General features: G+C 56.2%; 4 protein-coding genes across 4 annotated transcripts in view; 1 reads left to right on the top strand and 3 right to left on the bottom strand.

Moving 5' to 3' along the window:
- Positions 1 to 8,901: 8,901 nt before the first annotated feature.
- On the bottom strand, positions 8,902 to 11,059 carry LOC117653346 (prostaglandin E synthase 2). The gene is made up of 6 exons (XM_034398975.1): positions 10,698 to 11,059; positions 10,335 to 10,547; positions 10,051 to 10,250; positions 9,844 to 9,955; positions 9,658 to 9,758; positions 8,902 to 9,588 (listed from the first exon to the last, which is right to left on the bottom strand). Exons 1-6 carry the CDS (start codon positions 11,016 to 11,018, stop codon positions 9,336 to 9,338), a joined length of 1,200 nt encoding a protein of 399 aa, XP_034254866.1. The 5' UTR covers positions 11,019 to 11,059; the 3' UTR covers positions 8,902 to 9,335.
- Positions 11,060 to 11,172: 113 nt separating this feature from the next.
- LOC117653331 overlaps positions 11,173 to 23,089 on the top strand; it is a 21,961-nt gene continuing 10,044 nt past the window's right edge. The window contains 2 exon segments of the mRNA XM_034398951.1: positions 11,173 to 11,276; positions 18,705 to 18,711. The gene's annotated coding sequence lies outside the window, so the exon portion shown is untranslated.
- Positions 11,362 to 17,143, bottom strand: LOC117653340 (pickpocket protein 28-like). Its single transcript, XM_034398965.1, has 10 exons — positions 17,000 to 17,143; positions 16,466 to 16,672; positions 15,925 to 16,072; positions 15,185 to 15,333; positions 13,886 to 14,090; positions 13,084 to 13,354; positions 12,714 to 12,773; positions 12,437 to 12,629; positions 12,032 to 12,123; positions 11,362 to 11,950 (listed from the first exon to the last, which is right to left on the bottom strand). Exons 1-10 carry the CDS (start codon positions 17,083 to 17,085, stop codon positions 11,742 to 11,744), a joined length of 1,620 nt encoding a protein of 539 aa, XP_034254856.1. The 5' UTR covers positions 17,086 to 17,143; the 3' UTR covers positions 11,362 to 11,741.
- Positions 17,714 to 18,750, bottom strand: LOC117653256. The gene is made up of 2 exons (XM_034398816.1): positions 18,632 to 18,750; positions 17,714 to 17,897 (listed from the first exon to the last, which is right to left on the bottom strand). Exons 1-2 carry the CDS (start codon positions 18,748 to 18,750, stop codon positions 17,714 to 17,716), a joined length of 303 nt encoding a protein of 100 aa, XP_034254707.1.

Raw genomic sequence — 23,089 nt, 5'->3', positions numbered from 1 at the left:
GCAGAAGAAACAGCGGTTTTGGCCTCTGCTCTGGGAAGGCGGAGGCAGGCAAGATTGAAACTTGCGACCGTGCCCTTACCCCGTCGAGGTGGCGGCACGCCGCGCGCTGGAAGGGACCTCCACCTGGGGCTCGGGTGGGCCGAGGCGGACGACAAGCGGGCCCACTTCTTGGCCGCGGCCGTCGTGGGGCTCCACGGACCTGCTGGTGCTGAGCGCGTCGTCGTCGTCGTCGTGGGGCTCGGTGCTGGCCAGGAAGATGTCGAGGCTGGGGCGGCGGTCCTGCCACGCCCTGCGCAGGCGCTCCGCCAGCTGCTGCCTGGACATGCTGGCCCCCATGTCCCTGGACGGCAGCACGGGCGCGCTGGTCGCGGCGGCGGCCGGCCGCGCCGAGGGGCAGCGCTTGGCGACCAGCTCGCCGGGGTGGCCAGGGTGGCCGGGGACTGCCGCGGCCGCAGGGGTGGGCGACGCGGCCCAGGCGAGCCGCACGGGCCGAGGCCGCATGGGGCTGGCGCTGGACCTGCAGCACGCAGCATGAGAGCGGTTCCAAGGTTCGAATCAAGCGGCGGAGTCGCGCGGACTGCAGCAGACTGATTCCGAGAGTGGTTTTCGTCGCTCTGTCTCTCTCGCACTCGGAGCGTCCCGTCGGTGCGACAGAGACAGAGCGACGAAAACGACTCTCATCAGTGTGCGGCGCTGCAACTGCAGGCTCACCTGCGCGGCAGGTGGCCGCCGGACGCGGGCCGGCTGGTTCGGCCTGCAGATGGGCGCGGGGAGCTCCGTGTCGAGCCCCACAAGTCCTTCATGTCCTTCATGTCCTTGAGGTCCTCAGACGCCTGCCTGGCCAGCGGTCGTCGCTGCGAGGGCGGCGTGTGCAGGGACATCTGCCGGACCAGCCCCACCACCGGGCCGCCCCCGGCCGCGCCGCTCCCGCCGCGAGCCGCCATGCTGCGGGGGGACAAGCACGCCGTCAACGAGTTGCTGGAGTCATCGTGCGTCGCTGTTACCTGCGTGCGCCACGGCGGGCATCAAAGCGCACTTGTCTGCCACACACCGCGACACCCACGGGCACGAGAGCGGGCAGGTTATAGGGCGCGCTTGGGGGAGCGCAACACGCACCCCGCTGACAGCCACGTCCCTACCTCATGCTGGTTTTGCTTTCTGTTCGTATAACCCTCGGGAAGGGGGCGACCTTGATGCGTCGTGTGGCACACGAACGGCCGCGCCTGCACCGGTGAGCAAATAAAGCAGAAGCCAGCAGGCGGTCCCCCCCCCCCCCCCCCCGGCCCCTTTCCCCTTCCGCCTTGCCCCGCACCGATTTCGGGCAGGCGGTAGGCGCGTTGCTGCGCGTTGCGTGCGGCGCCCTCCGCAATGAAAAACACGTGCTGGGGGGGATGGGCCGCGCACGCGCCGCGCACGCAGGGACAAGCCGCGCAGTGGGCCAGAAGACCGGTGCAGGCGGCCAAAATTCTAGCCGCATTTTGAACACGAGAGTAGCTTACCAGGACTCAAACCGAACGTGTGACCCCATCAATGGATTCCTCGTTCGGAGAGCAATCCATTGGTGGGGTCACACGTTCGGTTCGAGTCCCATTTGGCGACGAGAGTCAGTGAAGGCAGGGCCGGGCAAGCGAAGGGGAAGGGAAGGGGTCGCCAAGGACAGAAACGGAATGGATCGCGGGGCATCGAACCAAGAAACTGCACGGGATGGTATCGCTTGAATGGTTCCCGTCGTCCTCGTGGCACCGCCATGGCGGCCATGGCTCGCCACCGCTATAGTGTCCGAACAGAAGTGCCCATGGGCGCTCTCTATCTCCCTAGAAATATTGCCTGGAATTTGGTCCCAGTTTGTCCAAAGCTGACAAGACAACGACGCGAGCCTTTCAAATTCTGCTGTGGCACAACGAAGCCCGATCGCTGCCGGTCTCCAAGACCCCACTGGTAAAACTAAAGCGTAACTCTACGCTTGACTCAAGCCTAGAGTTACGCTTGAAGACGTTACGCTTGAAATGAATCATACTCTGGAAATTACCCCATGCATATAGGTAGGGGGAATCTTGCGGATTATCCTGTTACACTTGATTTCAAGCGTAAACTGATTACGCTTGAAAACAGAGGGTAATACTACGCTTTAGTTTTACCAGTGCCCCTGCAGACTGAATCCGACACCGAGCGCTCTCGTCAGTCTATCTTCCTCGCACTCATGGGGCGCGCCATAAGGGTGCGAGAGAGACAGACCGACGAGAACAGTGCTCGGAATCAGTCTGCTGACACCTTCTTCGCGCCCGGACGCACATGGTGGCGTGTGAGAAGTTCCGGCACGGCGGCCTCGGGTTCAAACCCCTCCGGCCCCGTTCTTTTTTTGCCCGTCCTAGACGGCAGGCGTGGTACGCTCCGCTCCGAGCTCCGCTCCGGGACACGACGGCCGACGCGGCGCGCGGCGCTCGGCTCGCTCCACGCAGACCGGAAGCTCCGGCTGACAGGCTCCTTGCGCGCCATTTCCGGCTGCTGGCGAGGCGGTCGGATTGACCCGGAACCTAGCCGGAACGAACCCCACCCCGGGCAGGCCGGGGCAGGCCCACTAGGCGGGCCGCCCCTTCGCCGTCACTGTCGCCGTGTCCTTTCCGAGCCCCACCGAGGGCCGCCTGGGGCCGCCTGGCCGCCTCGGGCCCGGCCGCCCAGAACGTCTTCATTTCGCTCCATAAACGTGACGCGGGGCCAGGGCCGCCAGGGCCGCCAGGCCAGGGCGCGCTGCACGTCGTACCAGCCGTCGCTCTGTCTCTCTCGCACTCATGGGGCGTTCCGGAGCGGTGCGAGGGAGACAGACCGATGATGTACTGTTCGGAATCAGTCTGCGAGGGCGGAGCAGGGACGCGGCAGGGAGGCCGTTCTGCACATTGCAGGCGGCACCGCCAGCCAGCGGCGGCCTCGGTTGGGGCGGGGCGGGATGGGGTGGGGTTGGCGGGGGCGGCGACACATGACACGTATCGCATCACGCTCCCGACATAGGTGAGGAGAGCGGCGAACTTCGACGAACGAAGCGTTTCCTACTTCCGAGTTGCCCCGCTCCGCGCCGCGCCGCTCCCCCTGCAGGGCATGCCGGCCGGGGCCATGCCGGGTAGGGGCCGACCCCCTCCGTCCTTGGGCTGCCGCCGCTGCCGCCAGGACTTCCACCCACAACACACACTGCATGTAGGGCAGCGCGCGACGGCGCAGGCTGGCTGGAGGTTACCGCGCCTCCCGCACCGTAGGTCGACGGTGACGACGGCCACAGTGGGCCAGAGGACCGGTGCAGGCGGTCAAAATTCTAGACGCGTTTTGAGCTTCTTGGTAGCCAAACAGTACTCGAACCGAACGTGTGACCCCATCAATGGATTCCTCGTTCGGATCGGAGAGCAATCCATTAGTGGGGTCACACGTTCGGTTCGGTCCCATATAGTAGCGGCTCTGTGACTCTGGACTGGAGCTCAAAACCCGTCCGGGACTTTGACCGCCTCCACCGATCTTCTGGCCCACTGTGCGCTCCTCTGCGGGAGCGTCGCGAGGCTCCGCGCTTTCAGGCCAGACTGCAGGCTGATTCCGAGAGTCGTTTTCGTCGCTCTGTCTCTCTCGCACTCATGGGGCGTCTCGTATAGGCGCGAGAGAGACAGAGCGTCGAAAACGACTCTCGGAATCAGTCTGCGGAGACTGTGTCGTGATGGGGCGGCATTCGGCAGTGGGCGCACAACTATGCCGTCCCGCGGGACGCGAGCACGTTTAATCGCGGCCATTTAGGTGGCCACATGAAACGCGTGCTCGCAGCACCTGCCGAATAAAAACACACGAAAGTAGAAAGCGAGACTGATTCGTTTCGGCGTCGGACTTTGACTTTGCGCAGTATAGAACAGTGTTTGTAGTGTGCATGGCCGCCGGCGAGGCGTGGAAACGTAGAAGGGCGTGTACACGTGTCTTTGGCGTGGCCAGGACCAGGCCAGGGCGTGGCGTGCGGGAGGGTCGTACATTGGTGCAATACATCGATACTCCATCAATGCGATAAGCAGCAGTAGCAAAGGCAGCAGGCATGCCTCCGTGCCGAAGGTTAGTTACAAGCCCGCGGCCCCCGCTAATACAATGCCATGGCGGCCTTGCGAGGGCGAGCCTCGGCGCCTCGGCCACTGCCCTTGTGTCCCTTTGAAGCGCGGGGCGGGATGGGATGCGCCTGCAGGGCCCGAAGGGTTGACGCGAAGGGCGAGGAGGCACCGCGTGAAGAACGCCGGCCGAAAGGACGCAAAGAAGGGCCGTCGGGGAAGCCCGCGTCGATGACGGCCTCGATGGCCTCGAGCACGCCGTCAAGGGCGGCGCCGACGGCCACTGTCTGGCCGCGTCCGCGCCTTTTCAGCCGCGGGGCCTCGACGCGTCATCGGCAGGCAGGAAAGAAGGCAGGCAGGCGCGGCACAGTGGGCCAGAAGACCGGTGGAGGCGGCCAAAATTCTTGACGCGTTTTGAGCGAGAGAGTCGTTAAGTGGGACTCCCCACCAATGGATTGCTCTCCGAACGAGGAATCCAGTGGTGGGGTCACACGCTCGGTTTCGAGTCCTGTTTGGCGGCTCTGGAGCTCAAAACGCGTCTAGAGTTTTGGCTGCCTCCACCGCCCACTGTGCGCGAGCGCGGAACGCCTAATGACCCGCTTCCTTTGGGACTGGGGAGGCCCCATGCGGACGATCAGTTGTGGTCTAGCCCGTAATGGTAATGGTGTGGCTGGGCCGGCCGCCGGACGGCGCTGTCGCGCGGGACTGCCTATCCGCCATTCCGCGGGCGCTCTCGACGCCGCGCTCGCCGCGCTTGGTCTTCCGTAGACTTCCGCAGCAGACTGATTCCGAGAGTCGTTTTCGTCGCTCTGTCTCCCTCGCACCCACACGGGGCACGGGGCGCCCCATGAGTGCGTGAGAGACAGAGCGATATAAACGACTCTCGGAATCAGTCGGCAGGGACGCCGGCTATGGCGGCTTGGCTGACTGTGCATCCCTTTGCCCCGTGCATGCTGCTGTCGCGTGACCTCGTGTTCGTTGACCGCAGTCGTTGTCCTTTGCGTGGTGCTCCCACCGTGCGGGGACGCGCTGACGACGGGCTTTACGGCGAGGTTCTCCCGGACGCGCGTGGCGTGGACTGTGCCGGAGCACAGTGGGCCAGAAGACCGGTGGAGGCAGTCAAAATCCCGGAGGCGTTTTACAGAGTCACTAAACAGGACTCAAACCGAACGTGTGACCCCCACCAATGGATTGCTCTCCGAAACGAGGAATCCATTGGTGGGGTCACAGGCTCGGTTCGAGTCCTGTTCGTCCAGCAACCCTGGAGCTCAAAATGCGTCTAGAGTTTTGGCCGCCACCACCGGTCTTCTGGCCCACTGTGCAGCGGCTCTGCCAGTGGCTGTGCCGGCCCCGCCGCCTCGTCGGCAGCGAGCAGCAATCGGACGGATAAAAAGCAAACTACGTCCTGTCAGAAAAATCAGCATGGCAGATACATTGTCATTTTAATGCTCGCCGGGGGAAGGCACGCAAAGCACCAGCCCCACCCTTGACTTCCGACCCGCGGGCCCTTTCTTGTTGCGGGCCCGGCCGGTGCCCGTGCCCCCCCCCCCCCCCCCCAGGTGGATCCGGATTCCGGAACCCTGACCCAGAGAGAGTAAGGGCGCGCACCCCAGCGGCCGCTGGCGGGTCGGGGCCTTGTCCAACATGCATGCATGCAGAAGCCGATTCGTCGGCGATCGACAATTGCCGCTGCGAGGCTGGGCGTGGGACACACTGCAGTGGAGTGCATTGTTTCAACCGAGTTGGCGAGAAAAGAAGGTGTTACCATAGTGAGTCGCGTAATTGCAAAGGTGTCGAGATCGAGATTTTTGAGTGTTTGACGAAGCTGGTTTTCCTTTTGTTGCATCATGACCTAGTTTCTTCACATTGTTAACCGCGAAGCATTGCTCCCCGAGGATTTACTCCTCTGTCCACTGTGAGAAAAAAGTACGGAAAAAAGTACGGAAATGTCTGGTCAATAATTTGCCTGGACCGTTCGTACTTGCCAACTACGGAACGTTCCGTACTTTTTTTCCGTACCCATTTACATAGGATCATATGGAGCAAGTACGGAACGTTCCGTACTTTTCTCCGTACCTCCGTCCTATATTTTTCTGTACCATTTCCGTACTAAAGTACGGAATTTTTTACAGTGTCGAAAGTGACACTCCGTTGTACGGCCGTTTTTCGTCTCTATTTCAACAACGTGTTTTCACGTTTTGTTTTGTTTGTTTAAGAGTGAGTCGGGGCGCAGGCGGGCGAGTTACATTCATGCCCCCAATAAAGGATGGGAAAGCGAAGGGCGGGTCGCGGGAGGGCGCGGCGGGGCGCGGGGCAACCGCGGGGGCCGCAGGGCGCAGGCAGGGCGCAGGCAGGGCCGGGGGCTGGCAGTGCAGGGCGGTGCAGGGCTGCAGGGTCAGGGGTAGGCCAGGGACCCACGCGTCAAGCGCCCCCGGCGCCCCCACCCTGCCTAGAGGCAGATGGCTCACGGCCCCACATGCCAGGTCAACACGTGAGGCTCTGGCTGGGGCCCCTGGCACCGCAGACAGTGAGGCAGGCAGGCAAGCCCGCAGTCAATTCGGTAGTCGTGCCCCTAGGTCGGGCTGTTCCAGCCTGTCATTTTTTTCGCGACACAAACGGGGGCCGCAGGCACCGTAGGCTCGCACGAGAAAAAATACTTGGTTGAGGTGATCAGCTTTGTTCGATAGGCTGAAATCGATAGCTGCAATCGAAAAGCCGATAAAACCATAACTGGCCTACAGCCAAAAGCTAGTTGTCATGGCCGGATACTAAGAGGGTAGAAAAAAAAGTTTGGTTGTCTTCTGATAAATGTTTGGTCGTGACTACCTGCTGTTGGTTGTGGATTTTCGATTTCAGCTATCGAATTTAGCCTATCGTACAAAGTTGATCATCGGCATTGCTCTGTTATCGCTACTTGGCAATGCTACAGGTTACTTGCCTGTAACTATGGATCAGTTGGTCTACCTGGTGGTCAGCCTGGCGTTTAAATTTCCACAGTCGACGCAACTGACAGACAATCTCTTTGTTCTCTTACGTTTTCGCTATCATGAATTCGTTTCTATATCACCGAAACATGCACCAAAGCCAACGCGTGCGGGAGAGGAGAGCTGGAGGAGAGTAGCGTCGGCACTGTTCCATCACCGATGGGTCTGCCACTGTTTTCATTGAATTCAACCATGCTATTTGCCTATTTACAGGCGTTTGTCTCGCGAATTGCGTACAGACAGGCCTTTTTAAGCTAAGGTCAGACACGGGGTAAAAATGGGGCAGCTGATTCTTAGTCAAGATTTTACATTTTTGAACGTATGACATACCAAATGTGATGTTTCTACTGAAAAAAAAAAAACGTTTGCTACGGCACAAGTTCTAAAATGTCGATTCTTGACTAAGAATCAGCTGTCCCATTTTTACCCCGTGTCTCATAATTACCCCAACGGACCCCAAAATCTAAGTGAGTGGGAGTGAGTGTAGGCTGGGCTCGTGGAATGAGTGCAAGAAGTGGCAGACTCCTTGCGAATCACCCTGGCAGACACACTGGCAGACACCCAGCGGACGCACGGACGCGACCCTCGCGTCCAAGCATCGGTTGTTCGGCGAGGCCTTCCCTTCCCCCAAGGTGGATCAGCCAGGCCCATCAGCCGCAGACCTGTGTTTCGCCCAGCGACACCGCAAGCCACGCTGCTGCCTGCTACCCCTTCCCCTTGTCATGCGGCCGATACAAACAAGCACATAAGTACCGCTTCGCTTGGCGGGCCACCCGCCCCTCCCCCCGAAACCAATCAGAGGAAACTGGGTGCCTGTGGCCGCCCCGCCCCCGCCCCCCTCGCGAGGTAAACAAACAGCCGACACCGTGTCGGGGGTGTTGCACTGCGACTACCCCCCCCCCCCTCCTCTCCGACTCCGACACGGGGATCGGCGAGGCTGCAAACTTACCGCCGGGCACCCGCAGCGAAAACGAGAAATGGGCGCTGGCCGGGCGTCGCCGGGCGGGTGCTGGGTGCCGCTGGCGGCGGCCGACACTGGCACCCTGCTCCGCGCTCCGCCCTGCTCCCCAGAGAGCCTCACCCGGCGGCCCCGTCTTGGCGACTGTCGGCGCCACAGTAACGAGTTAACTTATCAGCCCCCGCGAGGTGATTTTATCGATCAATCACATCTCTCCCCTTCTTCCCTGCCTTGCGCTGCCCTTCCTGCACATCATAAAGAGCCGCCCCCAGCCCGCGGCGCGTCGCCATGGCAACGCCGCAACGGCCATACTTTCATATTTCCGTGACCCGGCCGCTGGATGGCCCTGCCCTTCGGCCCTTGGCCGTGCCTGTTTCTTGACCGCTTGCCGGCCGAACTGAAGCCAAGTCCTCCTGGTGGAGGCGGCCAGACTGCGATTGGCGGTGCAGAGAACCGACTCGCTCCACTTCCGGGGCAAACATTCTGCCGCCGCGGAGTTTTGTTTACAAGAGGTGCCACCTTCACGAATCCTTGGGTCAGTCGGTATTCTCCTGAAGACGAGCCGAGTCTGAGGTCATCGGTGGCTTTTTCTTGGCCTGGCCATGACGTCGAATGAATGGATCACGTGAATCCAATTCATTCCGACTGACAATCCCACACCCCTTGGATGGTAAAATTTTCGTTATGTTGCCTGTTGTTGTGTTTGACCGGCGGCAGGACGAGGAGGGAGAGGCCGCAGTTCACAGTAGTATCCGAGACAAACCAAAAGAGGATGAGACAGCTGGGTGTACTTGGGATTGACTGTTTCATTGCGAAAATCTCTGTTGAAGCAGATGCATTTGTATTTTTCCATTTTGGCTGAGTATAACAGGATTTAAATTAATTCTTTTTGGAAATTTTCAAAAGTATTTTGTTTATTTACCTCCTTACACAAATCAATGCAGAAAAATATCAATCTTGCAGCGTCATTTATATTTACAAAGAAAATATTACATTTCCTGAAGAGACTAGAAATACTGACAGGTCTAGGACATGAGACAAGTCTCTATCTAGGAGGAGAAATTTGATCTTGGTTGAAACACAGTGAGTGGGCTAGAGTAAACGCGAAGAATGTGCCACCTAACTATTATAAAGATAGAATAATTGCCTAACTTTCACATAGGTATTTAATTTAAGAAACTTCACTTTATTAACAACATGAGGCTAGTATTCAATAAAATTAACTTTTGAATAGACTTCAATACTAAAACCAAAATAGAAACTTCATCTATAAGCTAGACATTCTTAGTTGCCAATATTTAATTTATTTAAGGACATTTCAGATTCCAATCAGAGCCTACTTCCTGCTTGTGTTGATGCAAACTCTTTCATTGCCATATACCATCCCTCAATCTTTGTATTCTCAACAGCATCCTTAAAAGCCTGACATCCCTCAATACTACTCAACACTCCATACACAGCTAGATCAGCAAGGTCAGGTTTCTTTCCTCCATTGAACGATGTCCCCTTCTTCTTTAGATTTCTCAGCCAGAAGTTAAGTTCGTCATACAATGAAATTCTCACATCATCTTTAAGCAAATGCCTGTAACATCACAAAGTCTTAGCAATAGTAACATGTCAAAACTATTTCACCCTTTTAACTGCATCTTACCGTTTCTTCAGTCTCTTGCCAATCAACCACATGGCGTAAGCACCAGCATATACAATTAGATTACGTTCCCAAGAAGGGAACAATCGGTCCCATTCACCAACCTGTAATTTATTGGTTTAAAAAACTACGATAAAGAATATAGTACTAAATTTTAAAAAAATGGATGCATATTTAATTATTTATTACCTCTGAAAACCATTCAAACGATTGCAGTGATTCATCTACTGTTCTATAAACGTTTGGAGACAATACATGCACCAGTTTTTTGTCTGCCCACTCTCTCCATTTCACTTCTTCCCTGGAGGGAGAAAGAAACAATAAAAAAGCAATGTCAATTGCAATAACAACACAAATTTAAAGAAGTCCAACCAAGTCTAATAAAAAAATACCAACATGATTTTCTCTTTCTTATCTTTTTGGACATCTTCACCAGTCATCAGGTAGTAACGGTTTTGAATCTCTGTCTTAATAGAGCCATCTTCATCTCTGTACGACATGGGAGGATAGGAACTCATTAAACTAAGTAAATCCTTCTTTGGATCGGCTAAGAAGGATTTGAGAACAGAGATAATGAGGGTGCTGTCATTCAATTGCTGAAAAAGAAACGTTCACAATTTGAAGCAACAAACTGCAAGCTACAAGTATAAATTAATGTTCATAAATAATATCCTTCTTACCAAGTATTTTCCATCTCCAACTCCAGCTAGTAAAATGGGTACTTTCTTGTACTCAGACCACTTCATTTCAGTACGAAGAACAGGATCTACCTCCACAACATCATAGGATAAACCATAATAGTCCAGGAAGGCTCGAACCTTGCAGCAGAATGGACAAGTTGGATATTGATAAAGCACCAGTTTCAAGCCGCTGTTGTCCGATGGGAACGAAATCTAGAAGAAACACAGAGCAAAATTAACACATAATGAACCTCCAGCCTGAACCAAAGCAGACCAGAAATAGAACCCTGATGAAATATTTTACATAACCTAGCCCGTGTCACCTTTACGTTACGTAAGGCACTTGAGGCTCGGTGAACTTACTTGGCGAGAAGGGGTGTGTGGAGGCAGAGCAGTGAGGATTGTCGGCTTGAATTCGGTGTCATTGACAACGGCCGAGTAATCTATTGATTTGCGACTGTAGTCCCAAAAGGTGTACGCAACACCGGCGGCCATCCCTCCCAGGGCGAAGTACAGGACGTTTGCCTGGGCGACGGCGGGTCTGCGAGACGTGCCATTCCCAGAAAACTGTCGTCGAGGACCCCAATTCAGAGACCGAATCAACGAGTTGGGCTGTTCATTCTTGCAAAACGTGAAAACTGTGCGAAAATGTCGCGTACACACACTGCGCGAGAACGCCGCCATGTTTCTCGTCAACTGACTGCGATGTATGAGAATGCAAAACAGGATACGGATCGGATATGGGAAATTGCACGATGCGTTGTGGAAAATCTACAGCGCCGTGGGCGCCGTGGGTGGGGTGGGGGCAAGGTGGGGGTGGGGGTTGTTTTTTTTTACGGCTGGAAGCTGGAGTGTCATGGCGGACGGGAACGGAGCTGAGCATTGAGACATTTCATTCAGTTTGTTTATTCATCGCAGCGTCGCAGAAAGCCGGAGAGACAGGTGAGTTGTTCCTCGTGTTGCGGACTGCTCGGGAAACTGCAGAGGGGCCATGGATGTCTGCTTGCTGTGAAATTTGCCCCGAAGATGCGAACGATTTGTTAGTTCCAGGTTATGTTTATTTTTATCGGTGTTTTTCGGAAAAGTCATTCATGCATGACATTTGAAGGTCTGCAAACTTCCTTACAGACTCCTTATTGATGTTTGAGATGTTCAGTGGTCGTATCGGCTTCCACTGCGCCCTTGTCTCACTATTCAGATGTTGTTGCTATGTAGCAAACTCAGCAAATTCTTATAAAAATCCCTACCACTTCAGTGCCTTTATAGAATCAGTGAGTCCAGTGTTGATTGTATTTTCTTTAGAGGATACCTTGTGAGGACATAAAGATTTACATTCTCTTATTCAAGACCTTTACTTTCACATACATTGCCATGTACAGTCTGGTGTTAACCTCGTTCTGTCATACTTCATTGAAGGTACGGGATAGTTTCAATTATAGCCACAGGCTTTTCATCATCATCAAGTTTCACCTTCCTTCGAAGTTTGTCTTTCGTTTTCAAATGTTTCTGATTTCGAGTCCAAGAACAGTAAACACGCAGTGATATAAAGTATGCCATCTCTACTACACTAAGGAAACTGAAGCCAAGGAAGAGACCCAATATTCCTCCTGTATTTGCTGGAAACAAGATAAATTTCTATTAGTTTAAATCAAAAACATTAACCCACAATACGGGATACGTAACAGATGCCTTCTTACATAGAAACTCAGTGAACCCAAAGAGTTCCCCTTTGTACCGACTTGGAAATAATGTTTCCGTGAAGTAAAAGTGTATGACTGCTGAATTCTTCCTGCAAAGATGAAAACATGAGAGTCAATCCTTGGGCCCATGTGGGATGACTTGACAGTGTGACGGCAGGCGCGGATCCAGTGGGGGGCAAAAGGACTGTGGACCCCCCGTTGGCCCCCAGATAGTTGCCTGAGAGGTAGGCAAGAAGCTACTTTTTGCCCCTGTAAGGAGGCAAAAAGTGCGACTCCTTCTTTGTCCCTACGGGCCGGCTCTGGATCCGCCACTGCCGTGACGGTAGACTTACAGTGGGTACAGTAGGTTGAATGTGTGACGTTCGACTTACAGTGGGTCAGCTAGGGTGATGGTAGACTTACAGTAGGTAATTCCTATTGTGGTGCGAGTGGACTTCCGCGTCTGGCCGGTAGCTGGGCGCGAAGACGCTCTTGGAGTGCGTGAACACGTAGGACAGCTCGCTGCAGCCGGGCAGGCACTGGCAGGATGGCACCTCGGTGATGTTGAGGTGCGTCAGGTTGGCTGCCGGGTTCGCCATGCGCAGTTCCATCGCCTCTGCAGGTCAGAACGGCGCGAACCATGGAGTAGTACGGCAGAGAGGGAAACGGACAGTGTGGCAGACACACAGAGTGTGCAAACCTCGAGCGATGTTGGCGCAGGCCTCGTCCCTCTTGCCGCAGATCCGCGTGAACCTGTCCTCTGAAAGCAGACCAGAAAGGCCATTTGGGTTCAAAGCGCAGGGCGCAGGGAAGTCCACAGTCTCCGCACACGTTGCGTAGTCTTATTTTGGATCATTTACCCCCCAAGGAGAAAAAAAAGAGAAAAAAAGTGAACCTTTTGACTGTAAATAGAAGCCACCGGAAAACTTTTGTTCATTTGAATTATTTTGCTGGCAGCGCAATCTCCAGATCCAATTTAAATAAAAAAAAATTAAAAATTCTTTTTTTTTTAAATTAACCCGAATGGCTGTGATGACTGTGTCAGGAAGGCCTGTGTGGCGCGCACTCACTGGGCATGTAGTACGCGACGCACTTGCAGTGGCTGAGCGTGAAGTTGGCCTCGCACTCCAGGATGCAGTTGCGCTGCGTGTAGGTGCGGTAGAAGTAGAGGCGCCGCTCGTGCTGGAACAGGCACTGGCGCTTGGCCACCGTGACGGCCAGCAGCGAGGAGGCGGTGTGGCTGATGACGGGCGTGATGGCCACGCGGTTCTCGGTGCCCGGCTCCACCAGCGCGCCGAACGCCGCGATCTTGGGCGTCTCCACGGGGTTGTGCAGGAGCATCTGGCAGGGCCGCAAACAAAACAAGTTTCAATTGGCCACTTTGGACAAAATTTGCTCCATTTTGATGGTTAAAATGAAACTACTTGACGTAATTTGGACCTGACATTGACTTTCTGTTGTCAGCATGACCTCAAAATGAGCGAAATTTGTCAAAATTTGGAACATTTTGATGTTTAATCTGACGCCATTGAGACCTGGTTTTGACTTCCTCTTTCTCCTTTGGGTGGGGGATTATACTCTCCAACTTTGAAACCGAAAGCAAACGCCATTCCAAGTTCTGCCGACGCACAGTGGGCCAGAAGACCGGCGCAGGCGGCCAAAACTCTAGACGCGTTTTGAGCTCCAGAGTCTCTAATGGGACTCGAACGAAGCGTGTGGCCTCACCAATGGATTCCTCGTTCGGAGAGCAATCCATTGGTGGGGTCACACGTTCGGTTCGAGTCCCATTTAGCGACTCTGGAGCTCAAAACGCGTCTAGAGTTTTGGCCGCCTCCACCGGTCTTCTGGCCCACTGTGCGACGGCTTCCCCACCTTGAACCCCGCGCTGGAGGTGGAGGAGCAGTAGTAGTCGTGCAGCTCGCTGTCCAGCGTGATGGTGAGCCCCAAGTGCGTGCCGATGCCCACCGGCCGCCAGGGCGTCTCCAGCACCGACCTGTCCTGCTCCGGGTAGCCCGTCTCCGGCGTCCAGTCGGCCGACGGGTACGGCCACGTGATGTTGAGGTCGCTCAGCTCTCGCCTGCAGCACGCGCACCACGCGCACAGTGCACTGTCAGCGGACGAGACGGTCATATGGTGGTCACCGGCAGATGACTTGGGGCTCGTTCTGAGCTTTCCCTGTACGTGGACTGGGCTCCAGGCGCGGATCTGGAGGGTGAACCTAGAATGGAGGCGCCGCCCTACAGTGGGCCAGAAGACCCACGCCGCCGGGCCAAAACTCTGTCGCGTTTTGAGCTACAGAATCGCTCAATATGACTCGAACCGAACGTGTGACCCCACCACTGGATTCCTCTTTCGAAGATCAATCCATTGGTGGGGTCACACGTTCTGTTCGAGTGCTATTTAGCGACACTGGAGCTCAAAACGCTTCCGGGATTTTGACCGCCTCCAACAGTCTTGTGGCCAACTGTGCGCCCATCTCCTGACTGAAAGGAACGCAAAAGTCGCCTGTAAGTAGGCAACTTAGCCGCGTCGACCGCAACCCCACCCTCCAGGCCCGTCTGAATCCGTTTCTGAATCCGCCCTTGCTGGGGTCTATCCCTTGACCCGCGTGGTTTGGCGGTTTGGCGTTGTGGTTTGGCGTTCTGGTGGTTTGGCGTTCTGGTGGCTTGGCGTTATGGTGGTTTGGCGTTCTGGTGGTTTGGCGTTCTGGTGGTTTGGCGTTATGGTGGTTTGGCGTTGTGGTTTGGCGTTCTGGTGGTTTGGCGTTCTGGTGGTTTGGCGTTATGGTGGTTTGGCGTTGTGGTTTGGCGTTCTGGTGGTTTGGCGTTCTGGTGGTTTGGCGTTCTGGTGGTTTGGCGTTCTGGTGGTTTGGCGTTCTGGTGGTTTGGCGTTCTGGTGGTTTGGCGTTCTGGTGGTTTGGCGTTATGGTGGTTTGGCGTTCTGGTGGTTTGGCGTTCTGGTGGTTTGGCGTTCTGGTGGTTTGGCGTTCTGGTGGTTTGGCTTTTGGGGTCTGGTGGTTTGGCGTTTGTGGTTTGGCGTTCTGGTGGTTTGGCGTTCTGGTGGTTTGGCGTTCTGGTGGTTTGGCGTTCTGGTGGTTTGGCGTTCTTTGGCGTTCTGGTGGTTTGGCGTTCTGGTGGTTTGGCGTTCTGGTGGTGTGGCGGTTTGGCTCACGGGTTGCGGAAGATGAGGTCGCGGCGCACGCGGTTGAAGGAGCAGCAGATGCCCTCGTCGGTGAGCACGGCGTTGAACAGGTTGTCGCACTCGACGGGCAGGCTGCGCCACTTGCAGGACAGCAGCAGCTCGTGGCAGGGCTGCGTCACCTGCAGCAGGCCGGCCAGTCGTCGCTCTGTCTCTCTCGCACCCATACGGGGTGCCCATTAGTGCGAGAGAGAGCGGGGACAACGGCTGTCGGAATCAGTCTGCATACAAGGGCGGATTTAAAGGAGGGCAACAGGCCTTTTCGCCTCCTCTGGCTTTAGAGAGCCGCCTGAAAGTTAGGCAAAAGTCAATGAGGTTCCCCTGTGAGAAGGCAAAAAACTACTAGTTGTCCCTGGAAGTAGGCAGCAAAAAGTGCTACTTTGCCCCTCCCCCAATCCAACTCTAGATCCGCCCTCGTATACAGATTGGCTCAGCTTTCTCGCGATCCAAGACGTTTGCTCGCGCTGTGCAGTGGGTCAGATGACCGGTGGAGGCGGCCAAAGTTCTATGCGCGTTTTGATTTCCAGAGTCGCTAAATGGGACTTGAACCGAACGTGTGACCCCACCAATGGATTGCTCTCTGAACGAGGAATCCATTAATGCGGTCGCACGGTAGGTTCGAGTCTCATTTAGCGACTCTGCAGCTCAAAACGCGTCTACGATTTGGGCTGCTTCCACCGGTCCTCTGACCCACTGCTCTGGCGTGCACTGACGTTGATCATGAAGCCCATGACGACGCTCCAGTTGCCCGAGTTGCGGTCCACCTCGTCCGCGCCGGTCGCCACGTTGGTGCTGTAGTCGGTGTCGTCGCAGATGTCGCTGAGCAGACGCCGCTGCAGCGCGTTGAACGAGTTGCGCGGCCTGCCGGTCATCGGTTGATTAAAAGAGCGTCAAAGGCAAGCGCGGATCCACGGGGGGGGGATGACAATTGCCCCCCTGACCCCTAGATAGCCGCCTGAAAGGTAGGCGAAAAGCACCACTTTGTCCCTGTTAGTAGGCAAAAAGTGCTACATTGCCCCCCCCCCCCTTGGGCCGACTCTGGATCCGCCACTGGTCAAAGGCGACATTAGAACGGATTCGGAAATCAGAGGATCATTTGCGGTCCAAGCTTTTTTCAAGTGTGGTCAAAGGCCGAGCTAGCGAGCGAGAAAGCAGAAGCTGCAGACTGATTCCGAGAGTCGTCTTCGTCGCGATGTCTCTCTCGCACCCATACGGGACGCCCCACGAGTGCGAGAGAGACAGAGGACGGCGTACGATCCGCTCTTGATGGCCTCGGCCTCGGCGCGCCGCGCGCGGTTCATGTTGCAGATGGTGATGGCGGGGAAGGGGATGTCGAAGATGGGCGTGGCCACCGGGGCCACCGAGTTGATGACGGGGCTGTGCTCCCAGCGCTCCCAGATGTTGTTGATGAAGTAGCTGGCCATGAAGACGGCCAGCACGAACGACACCACCCAGAAGCACCTGGGGGAGGGGGAAGGAAAAGGCGGTTGAGGCGCCGAAACAACCATGTGCAGCAGCAGTCGGCCAGAAGACCAGTGGAGGCGGCCAAAATTTCGGACGCGTTTTGAGCTCCAGAGTCGCTAAGTGCGACTCGAACCGAGCATGTGACCCCACCAATGGATTGCTCTCGGAACGAGGAATCCATTGATGGGGTCACACGCCCGGTTCGAGTCCTGTTTAGCGACTCTGGAGCTCAAAACGCGTCTAGAATTTTCGGCTGCCTTCGCCGGTGCCGGTCTTCTGGCCCACTGTGTAGCCTGCAGATTGGAGCCACTGCACTCGTCGTACCGCTCGACGGGCGAGATGCCGGTGTCCCCCACGTAGCGAAGGCCGTGCAGCGAGGAGCTCTGGCAGTACTGCTGGGCCGTCTCCATCCAGTGCAGCTCCGAGCACGCGCCCTGGGGCTGCGTGCCGCGACGACGCTGCGGCCCCTGCAGGCCCTGCAGCCCGACGTGGAGCACGGAGTGGCACGGAGTCGAATGGACAGAAAGGAGAATGAAATGACGTCAGCGATGGGAGGATCTACTGGAAATTATACGGTGAAAGAGCCTCCTCTGAAAGCTAGAGGTTTGCATTGGCTTTTATTCACTGTAAAAACCAAACGGAGACAACTCCACACTTCCTGCTGTGGAGTAAGTCTCCACATTCATTTTATGAATTTGCGATTCAGACCACAAAGTAAGACGAATTTTCATATATTTTTTTAAACAGTGAACCCATTGGGCATTCCCTTGGATTTCAAAGAAAAGTTTCACTGTGAAACCAAACGTGGACAACTCCACACCTCGGGGTGGAGTAGGTCCCCACATTTGGAAGTGCAGAGTATGCAGTCTCCACACTTCAACTGTGGAGTGGCTCGCAGAGCCCCTGTCTCTTTGCATGGTGCAAACGTGGACAACTCCACGTTTGACGTGTGGAGACTGCAAACTATGCACTTCCAAGCGTGGAGACGGAAAATTCCAGTCCTCCGCATTTCAAATGTGGAGTCCTCCACGTTTGGTGTCACAGTGTTTGGATTGGAAGCCGTACCTGCTCCGGGTCGTGGCTGGGCCAGGGGCTGGCGCTGCTCCACGCGAGGCTGGAGTGGCCGGGCCTGGACAGCGCCCTGGGCCGCGCCATGCCGTAGGGCACGGCGTACTGCTGCGCCTCGTTGCGGAACACCGCCACCAGGTCGCCGTCCATCACGCTGCCAAGCCGTCACCGGTCGGGTTAAGTGTGTCCGATTCGAACTGGCGCTATTTTAGCCCTGGCTGTTTTGGACCGTCTAACCGTCCCACTGGTCCAGCACACGGTAAAAACGGAACCTGGTTTTCCCAGGAAGCCAATGGTGAAGACATAGGTGATTTCCAGGGAGTAGTTCCTTGGAAAACCAGACCAGGTTCCGTTTTCACCGTGCAAGGACTATTATAAAGCTCCCAGCCACCCTCTCCCTTTTCTCCAGTGCTGTCCAGGGGCAGTCCTCCAGGAGGAGGAGGACTTCAGGTAGCGGATGTGTCTCATCTGAACTCCTGACTGTCTCCGGGTGACCCTGCGGGCTGATTCCGAGCGGGGCTCCCGTCCGCGTGTCTTCCTCGCACCTTGCGCCAGAAGCACCGGTGGAGGCGGCCAAAATTCCAGACGCATTCTGAGCTCCAGTGTCGCTAGGGAGGACTCTTACCGAACGTGTGACCCCCATCAATGGATTCCTCGTTCGGAGAGCAATTATTCATTGGTGGGGTCACACGTTTGGTTCGAGTCCCACTCAGCGACTCTGGAGCTCAAAACGCGTGTGGGGTTTCGGAGCTCAAAAGGCGTGTGGAGTTTTGACCGCCTCCACCGGTCTTCTGTCCCTCTGTGGGACGCCCCTTGAGTGTGCGAGAGACGCTCCACTGGGAGTCAGTCTGCCGGGCCGCGCGCGTAGCCTGTAGCATGTAGACGTACAGTCCATGCTTGGAGCCGAGGAGGCCCCCGAGGGCGGCCTTCTCGCCGGCGGCCTTGTTGGTGGCGTGCTGATCGAGCGCGCTCTCCGGCCGGTCGGCCCCCGGAATGTCCCTGGCCATCGTCCTAGGCCATGCCGTAGGCCATGCCGTAGGCCATGCCGTCCGGACTGTGGACCGCGCGACGTCGCCGTCGTGGTGCTGCGTCCGCAGGGCACGCCGTCGCCACCGCCCAGGGCGGCGCCCATCCGCGCAGGGCGGCGCGCAGCGTGCGGAGCGCCTGTGAACGCGAGGGCGGGCAACCCGCTCCACCTCCGTGCGCGGACTGGTGGGGGCTGCCTACCTGCACGGCGCTCGCCGCGCGCGCCGCGCGCCGCCAGCCAGCAGACTGATTCCGAGAGTCGTTTTCGTCGCTCTGTCTCTCTCGCACCCGTATGGGGCGTCCCACGAGTGCGAGAGAGACAGAGCGACGAAAACGACTCTCGGAATCAGTCTGCAGGCCAGCTCTGCTGGGTGTGCGCTCGCGTTCGGGGAGCCGGTGGCGTGGTCTCCAAGGCGCAGTTGCAGTGCTGAGTGGGCTTCGATTGCGGAATGGATGTCATCGTCATGAAGGAATCTGATTCGGGGCGTGGCCAGCTGGGCGCGGTGTGGTGGCAGTGGGGGCGGGACTTCTCGAGGGGCGAGTGGGGCGCTGTGCCGCCCCGCCCTGCCTCGCGTGTCGTGATTGTCTCGCCGCCCCGCCCCGCCCCGCCCCGCGGCCGTAATGGCAGGTGTCGCGTGCAGTCGTGGATTAGAAGTGTTTGCCGAGGCCTTATGTGTTGCCCATCCCGGCCGCTAATCGTCCAGGGCCCGGCGACACTGCCTGCTCGCGTGCAGATGCGATGGCGGGCTGCCCGTGCCGCCCACGTCGCCGCTCTGTCTCTCTCGCACTCATGGGCGTCCCGCGTGGGTGCGAGAGGGACAGGGCGACGCAGCCCTGCAGGCCCGCGGCGCCTTTTCGACTGCTCAAACTCATCAGCGCGGTCGTCGGGGCGCCACTCGCGCCACTCGGTGGCTCTGCGGCCGACGCAAGGGGAGGAGCAGCGGCGGTGCGGCAGGCGCGGATCCAGGTGGGGTTCGAGGGGTGCAGGGGCCCCTGCGCCTGCGCCGCCGAAAGGCCAAAACAGAACACCTTTAGCCGAGCCTTTTGCCCGCCCCTGAGTCTCCAGGTCCTCCAGGGAGGTCGTTGGTCATCGGAGGGCGCTGCAAGGCGACGCAGAGCGTTCCCCTTCTCCCTCTCGGGACACCGCTGGGCCTCCGGCCGGTGCTCTCTGTGTTTCCGGATTGGTTGTTGGTTGACTCGTGTTGCGTGGGGTGTCGCCCAAATTGGCTAGAGCTAATTTATTTAATACGTGCAACGCCTTCCCATGACCCCCTCCGATTTTGACCAAAATTTTTTTCTGAGATGCCCTTATGGTAAGAAAAAACATCCTAAAATATTAGGTCGCTAAAAAATTTATTGGCCGAGAAAACCAATGTTTTCTAAATTTGCCACTTTTTTTACTTAATTTGGGAGTTTCTTTACTACTCTGAGGTTTTTGGTGCTAAGTGGCTGAAAATCGGTATTCTTATTTAAAATTGCCCAAGAAACAAGAATATGGTCACAGATTTGACCTACGACCGATATCTTGAGAAATACTTACCCAAAACGACCAAATTTTACTGAAAATACCCAAATTTTGGGGAAACGGTCAAAAATATTTTTTATCCACGATCCGTTGACGCCATCTTGTAGAAAAAGAGCTAATAAAGCTAATGAGCACACGCCCAGGTTCGTAGCTCAAACCGTTTAGAAGCTGTAAGGCGTCAAAGTTGGAGGTTTTTTGAGGGGGCCTGAAAACCGGCACTTTTGACCTCTGCGCTCAATGTCCGGCACCCGAGCCGTACCAGCCATGATCCTTGCTTTCGAGGTGAGGTCTGCGTGCGCAAAGGGAGTCAAGAAGAGGGTGAAGCGGCACAGCGTTTCTGAACAGGGTCCTCTTTAGAGCGCCTGAACAGCCGAGGGTTGGTAAGCTCACCAAGCGGTGCTTGGAAAGCACTCGCTGCACCGTGGGCTCGCTCAAGGCCACGAAGTCTAAATCTGTCGTGTAAGTCTAAATCTGTCGCCCTCGACAAGCTTCGGATTCTGTTGGCTGCCCCTTCCTTCTCTCTCTTTCCCACATGGTCCAAAGCCGTTGTCCTGGACCCCTCAACCTGCCCCCAATACCGGATATATTGTGTGTTGTTTCAGATGAATTCCAAGCTTTTTGTCGGAAGCTGTCGCCCTTTGGTAAGCTTAGGAAGTTCTTCGGAATCTGTCGGCGTTTCCCCGGCGGTTTTCTCACTTTCCCAACCCTGAGGGGTCAAGGGCAAGGGGTTTCAAAAGTTGGGAAAGGGTGGAAAACAGCAAGGGGCAGCCGACGACTTGCGATTCTCCCCCGAACCTTCCGGAGGGCGACAGCTTGAGACCATAACCGAACAAAAGCTTGAAAATCATCTGCTTAGGTCAATATAACGAACAAAATCTTACATAGATATTAACAGTACTTTTTATTGCTGTGTAAAATGCTCTTTAACTAGAGACAAGTCAATAACAGTCTGAGAGTGCGGTCGACAGCTCCAGGGCAACGCAAGGTTCACACGCGAGAGAATCGCTAGTCGTCGGCTGCCCCTTGCTGTTTTCCACCCTTTCCCAACTTTTCAAACCCCTTGCCCTTGACCCCTCAGTAGGGTGTTTCGTCATATCGAATTTTGGGTCCGTCAGTGGTTTTTCTGAAAGGCCTTGGTCTGAAACGAACCTCTGCCAAGTTTGAGCCCGATCCGATAACGGGAAGTGGAGGCGCATCGAGCCTAAAGTTTTTGGGGTCCGCGGCGGATTCGCGCGCACTGTCACACAAAAACACGTCCCGTGCACGCCGGACGCGATGCAAACCCACGGGAACCATGCAGGTACGTTCACAAGGGTCCATGGTGAGGGTTTATCTACTCGGCAGATCGACCGCGACCACCCCGCCGAAGGGTAGGTGAAGCAAAGTCGAATTTTCAGTCGCGCTACCGTACCCCAAACGGCCTGAGGCAGCGGCTTCTAATTTCACGTGCGTCGACTAGACTGGACCAGGAACCATCTGATAAATAGCGGTCACGTTAGCGCACCGCGTTCCTCGCGAAAACGCGACGCGAATGTCGCGACGCGCCAGCGCGCGCCGGCCGACGTTTGAATTCCCCCCGGCAGTGACCGTGCCGTGCCGTCCCCGCTCGGCTGGCCGAACCAGCGCGTGCCTGGGAGCGGCCCGGGGCGGCACGGCACGGCAGGGTCACTGCCGGGCAAAATTTAAACGCTCGGCCGGCGCGCGCTGGCGCGCGCGACATTCGCGTCGCGTTTTCGCGAGGAACGCGGTGCGCTAACGTACCGCTATTTATCAGATCGGTTCCTAATCCAGTCTAGTCGACGCACGTGAAATTAGAAGCCACTGCCTCAGGCCGTTTGGACGTACGGTAGCGCGACTGAAAATTTGACTTTGCTTCACCTACCCTTCGGCGGGATAGTCGCGGTCGATCTCCGAGTAGATAAACCCTTACCATGGACCCTTGTGAACGTACCTGCATGGTTCCCGTGGGTTTGCATCGCGTCCGGCGTGCACGGGGCGTGTTTTTGTGTGACAGTGCGCGCAAATCCGCCGCGGACCCCAAAAACTTTAGGCTCGATCGCCTCCACTTCCCGTTTTCGGATCGGGCTCAAACTTGGCAGAGGGTTTGTTTCAGACCAAGGCCTTTCAGAAAAACCACTGACGGACCCAAAATTCGATATGACGAAACACCCTACCCCTCAGGGTTGGGAAAGTGAGAAAACCGCCGGGGAAACGCCGACAGATTCCGAAGAACTTCCTAAGCTTACCAAAGGGCGACAGCTTCCGACAAAAAGCTTGAAAATTTATCTGAAACAACACACAATATATCCGGTATTGGGGGCAGGTTGAGGGGGCCGGGACAAAGGCTTTGGACCCTGTGGGGAAAAAGAGAGAAAGGGAAAGGGGGAGCCAACAAATCCGAAGCTTTTCGGGGCGACAGATTTTGACTTACACCGAATAGCATTGTTCGTGGCCTTGAGCGAGCCCACGGTGCGGCGAGTGCTTTCCAAGCGCCGCTTGGAGCTTACCAACCCTCGGCTGTTCAGGCGCTCTAAAGAGGACCCTGTTCGAAACGGTGCCGCTTCACCCTCTTCTTGACTCCCATTGCGCCGCAGACCTCACCTCGAAAGCAAGGATCATGGCTGGTAAGGGGGTATGGGGCGATTTTTAACAGATTTTGGGAAACCTCTATACAAAAATTTAAAAACATTCTGCATATCGCTGTCAAATTGTGCCAGTTGAGCAGTCTGGCCCTTCATCTAGACTGCAGCTCCATTGGATCAATCTGGAATCCGTAATCTTTAAAATCTAAGACG

This window comes from Thrips palmi, unplaced genomic scaffold, assembly GCF_012932325.1.
Source record: "Thrips palmi isolate BJ-2018 unplaced genomic scaffold, TpBJ-2018v1 HiC_scaffold_8, whole genome shotgun sequence".
In the NCBI taxonomy this organism is placed as follows: Eukaryota; Metazoa; Arthropoda; class Insecta; order Thysanoptera; family Thripidae; genus Thrips; species Thrips palmi.
The sequence above is the reverse complement of the archived record's forward strand: the minus strand, read 5'-3'. Positions and strand labels throughout refer to the sequence as shown.

Excerpts from the sequence above, each read along its gene's own strand:
- LOC117653256 (XM_034398816.1), bottom strand. The coding sequence starts at position 18,750 with ATGGCCAGGGACATTCCGGGGGCCGACCGGCCGGAGAGCGCGCTCGAT. Across the intron at positions 17,898-18,631 it reads CTCGGCTCCAAGCATGGACT|CGTGATGGACGGCGACCTGG; the intron begins GTACGTCTACAT and ends ACGGCTTGGCAG.
- LOC117653340 (XM_034398965.1), bottom strand. The coding sequence starts at position 17,085 with ATGGAGACGGCCCAGCAGTACTGCCAGAGCTCCTCGCTGCACGGCCTT. Across the intron at positions 16,673-16,999 it reads GGCATCTCGCCCGTCGAGCG|GTGCTTCTGGGTGGTGTCGT; the intron begins GTACGACGAGTG and ends CCCCTCCCCCAG. Across the intron at positions 13,355-13,885 it reads CCTCCAGCGCGGGGTTCAAG|ATGCTCCTGCACAACCCCGT; the intron begins GTGGGGAAGCCG and ends CGGCCCTGCCAG.
- LOC117653346 (XM_034398975.1), bottom strand. The coding sequence starts at position 11,018 with ATGGCGGCGTTCTCGCGCAGTGTGTGTACGCGACATTTTCGCACAGTT. Across the intron at positions 9,956-10,050 it reads GATAAGAAAGAGAAAATCAT|GGAAGAAGTGAAATGGAGAG; the intron begins GTTGGTATTTTT and ends TTCTCCCTCCAG. Across the intron at positions 9,759-9,843 it reads CGTTTGAATGGTTTTCAGAG|GTTGGTGAATGGGACCGATT; the intron begins GTAATAAATAAT and ends AATAAATTACAG.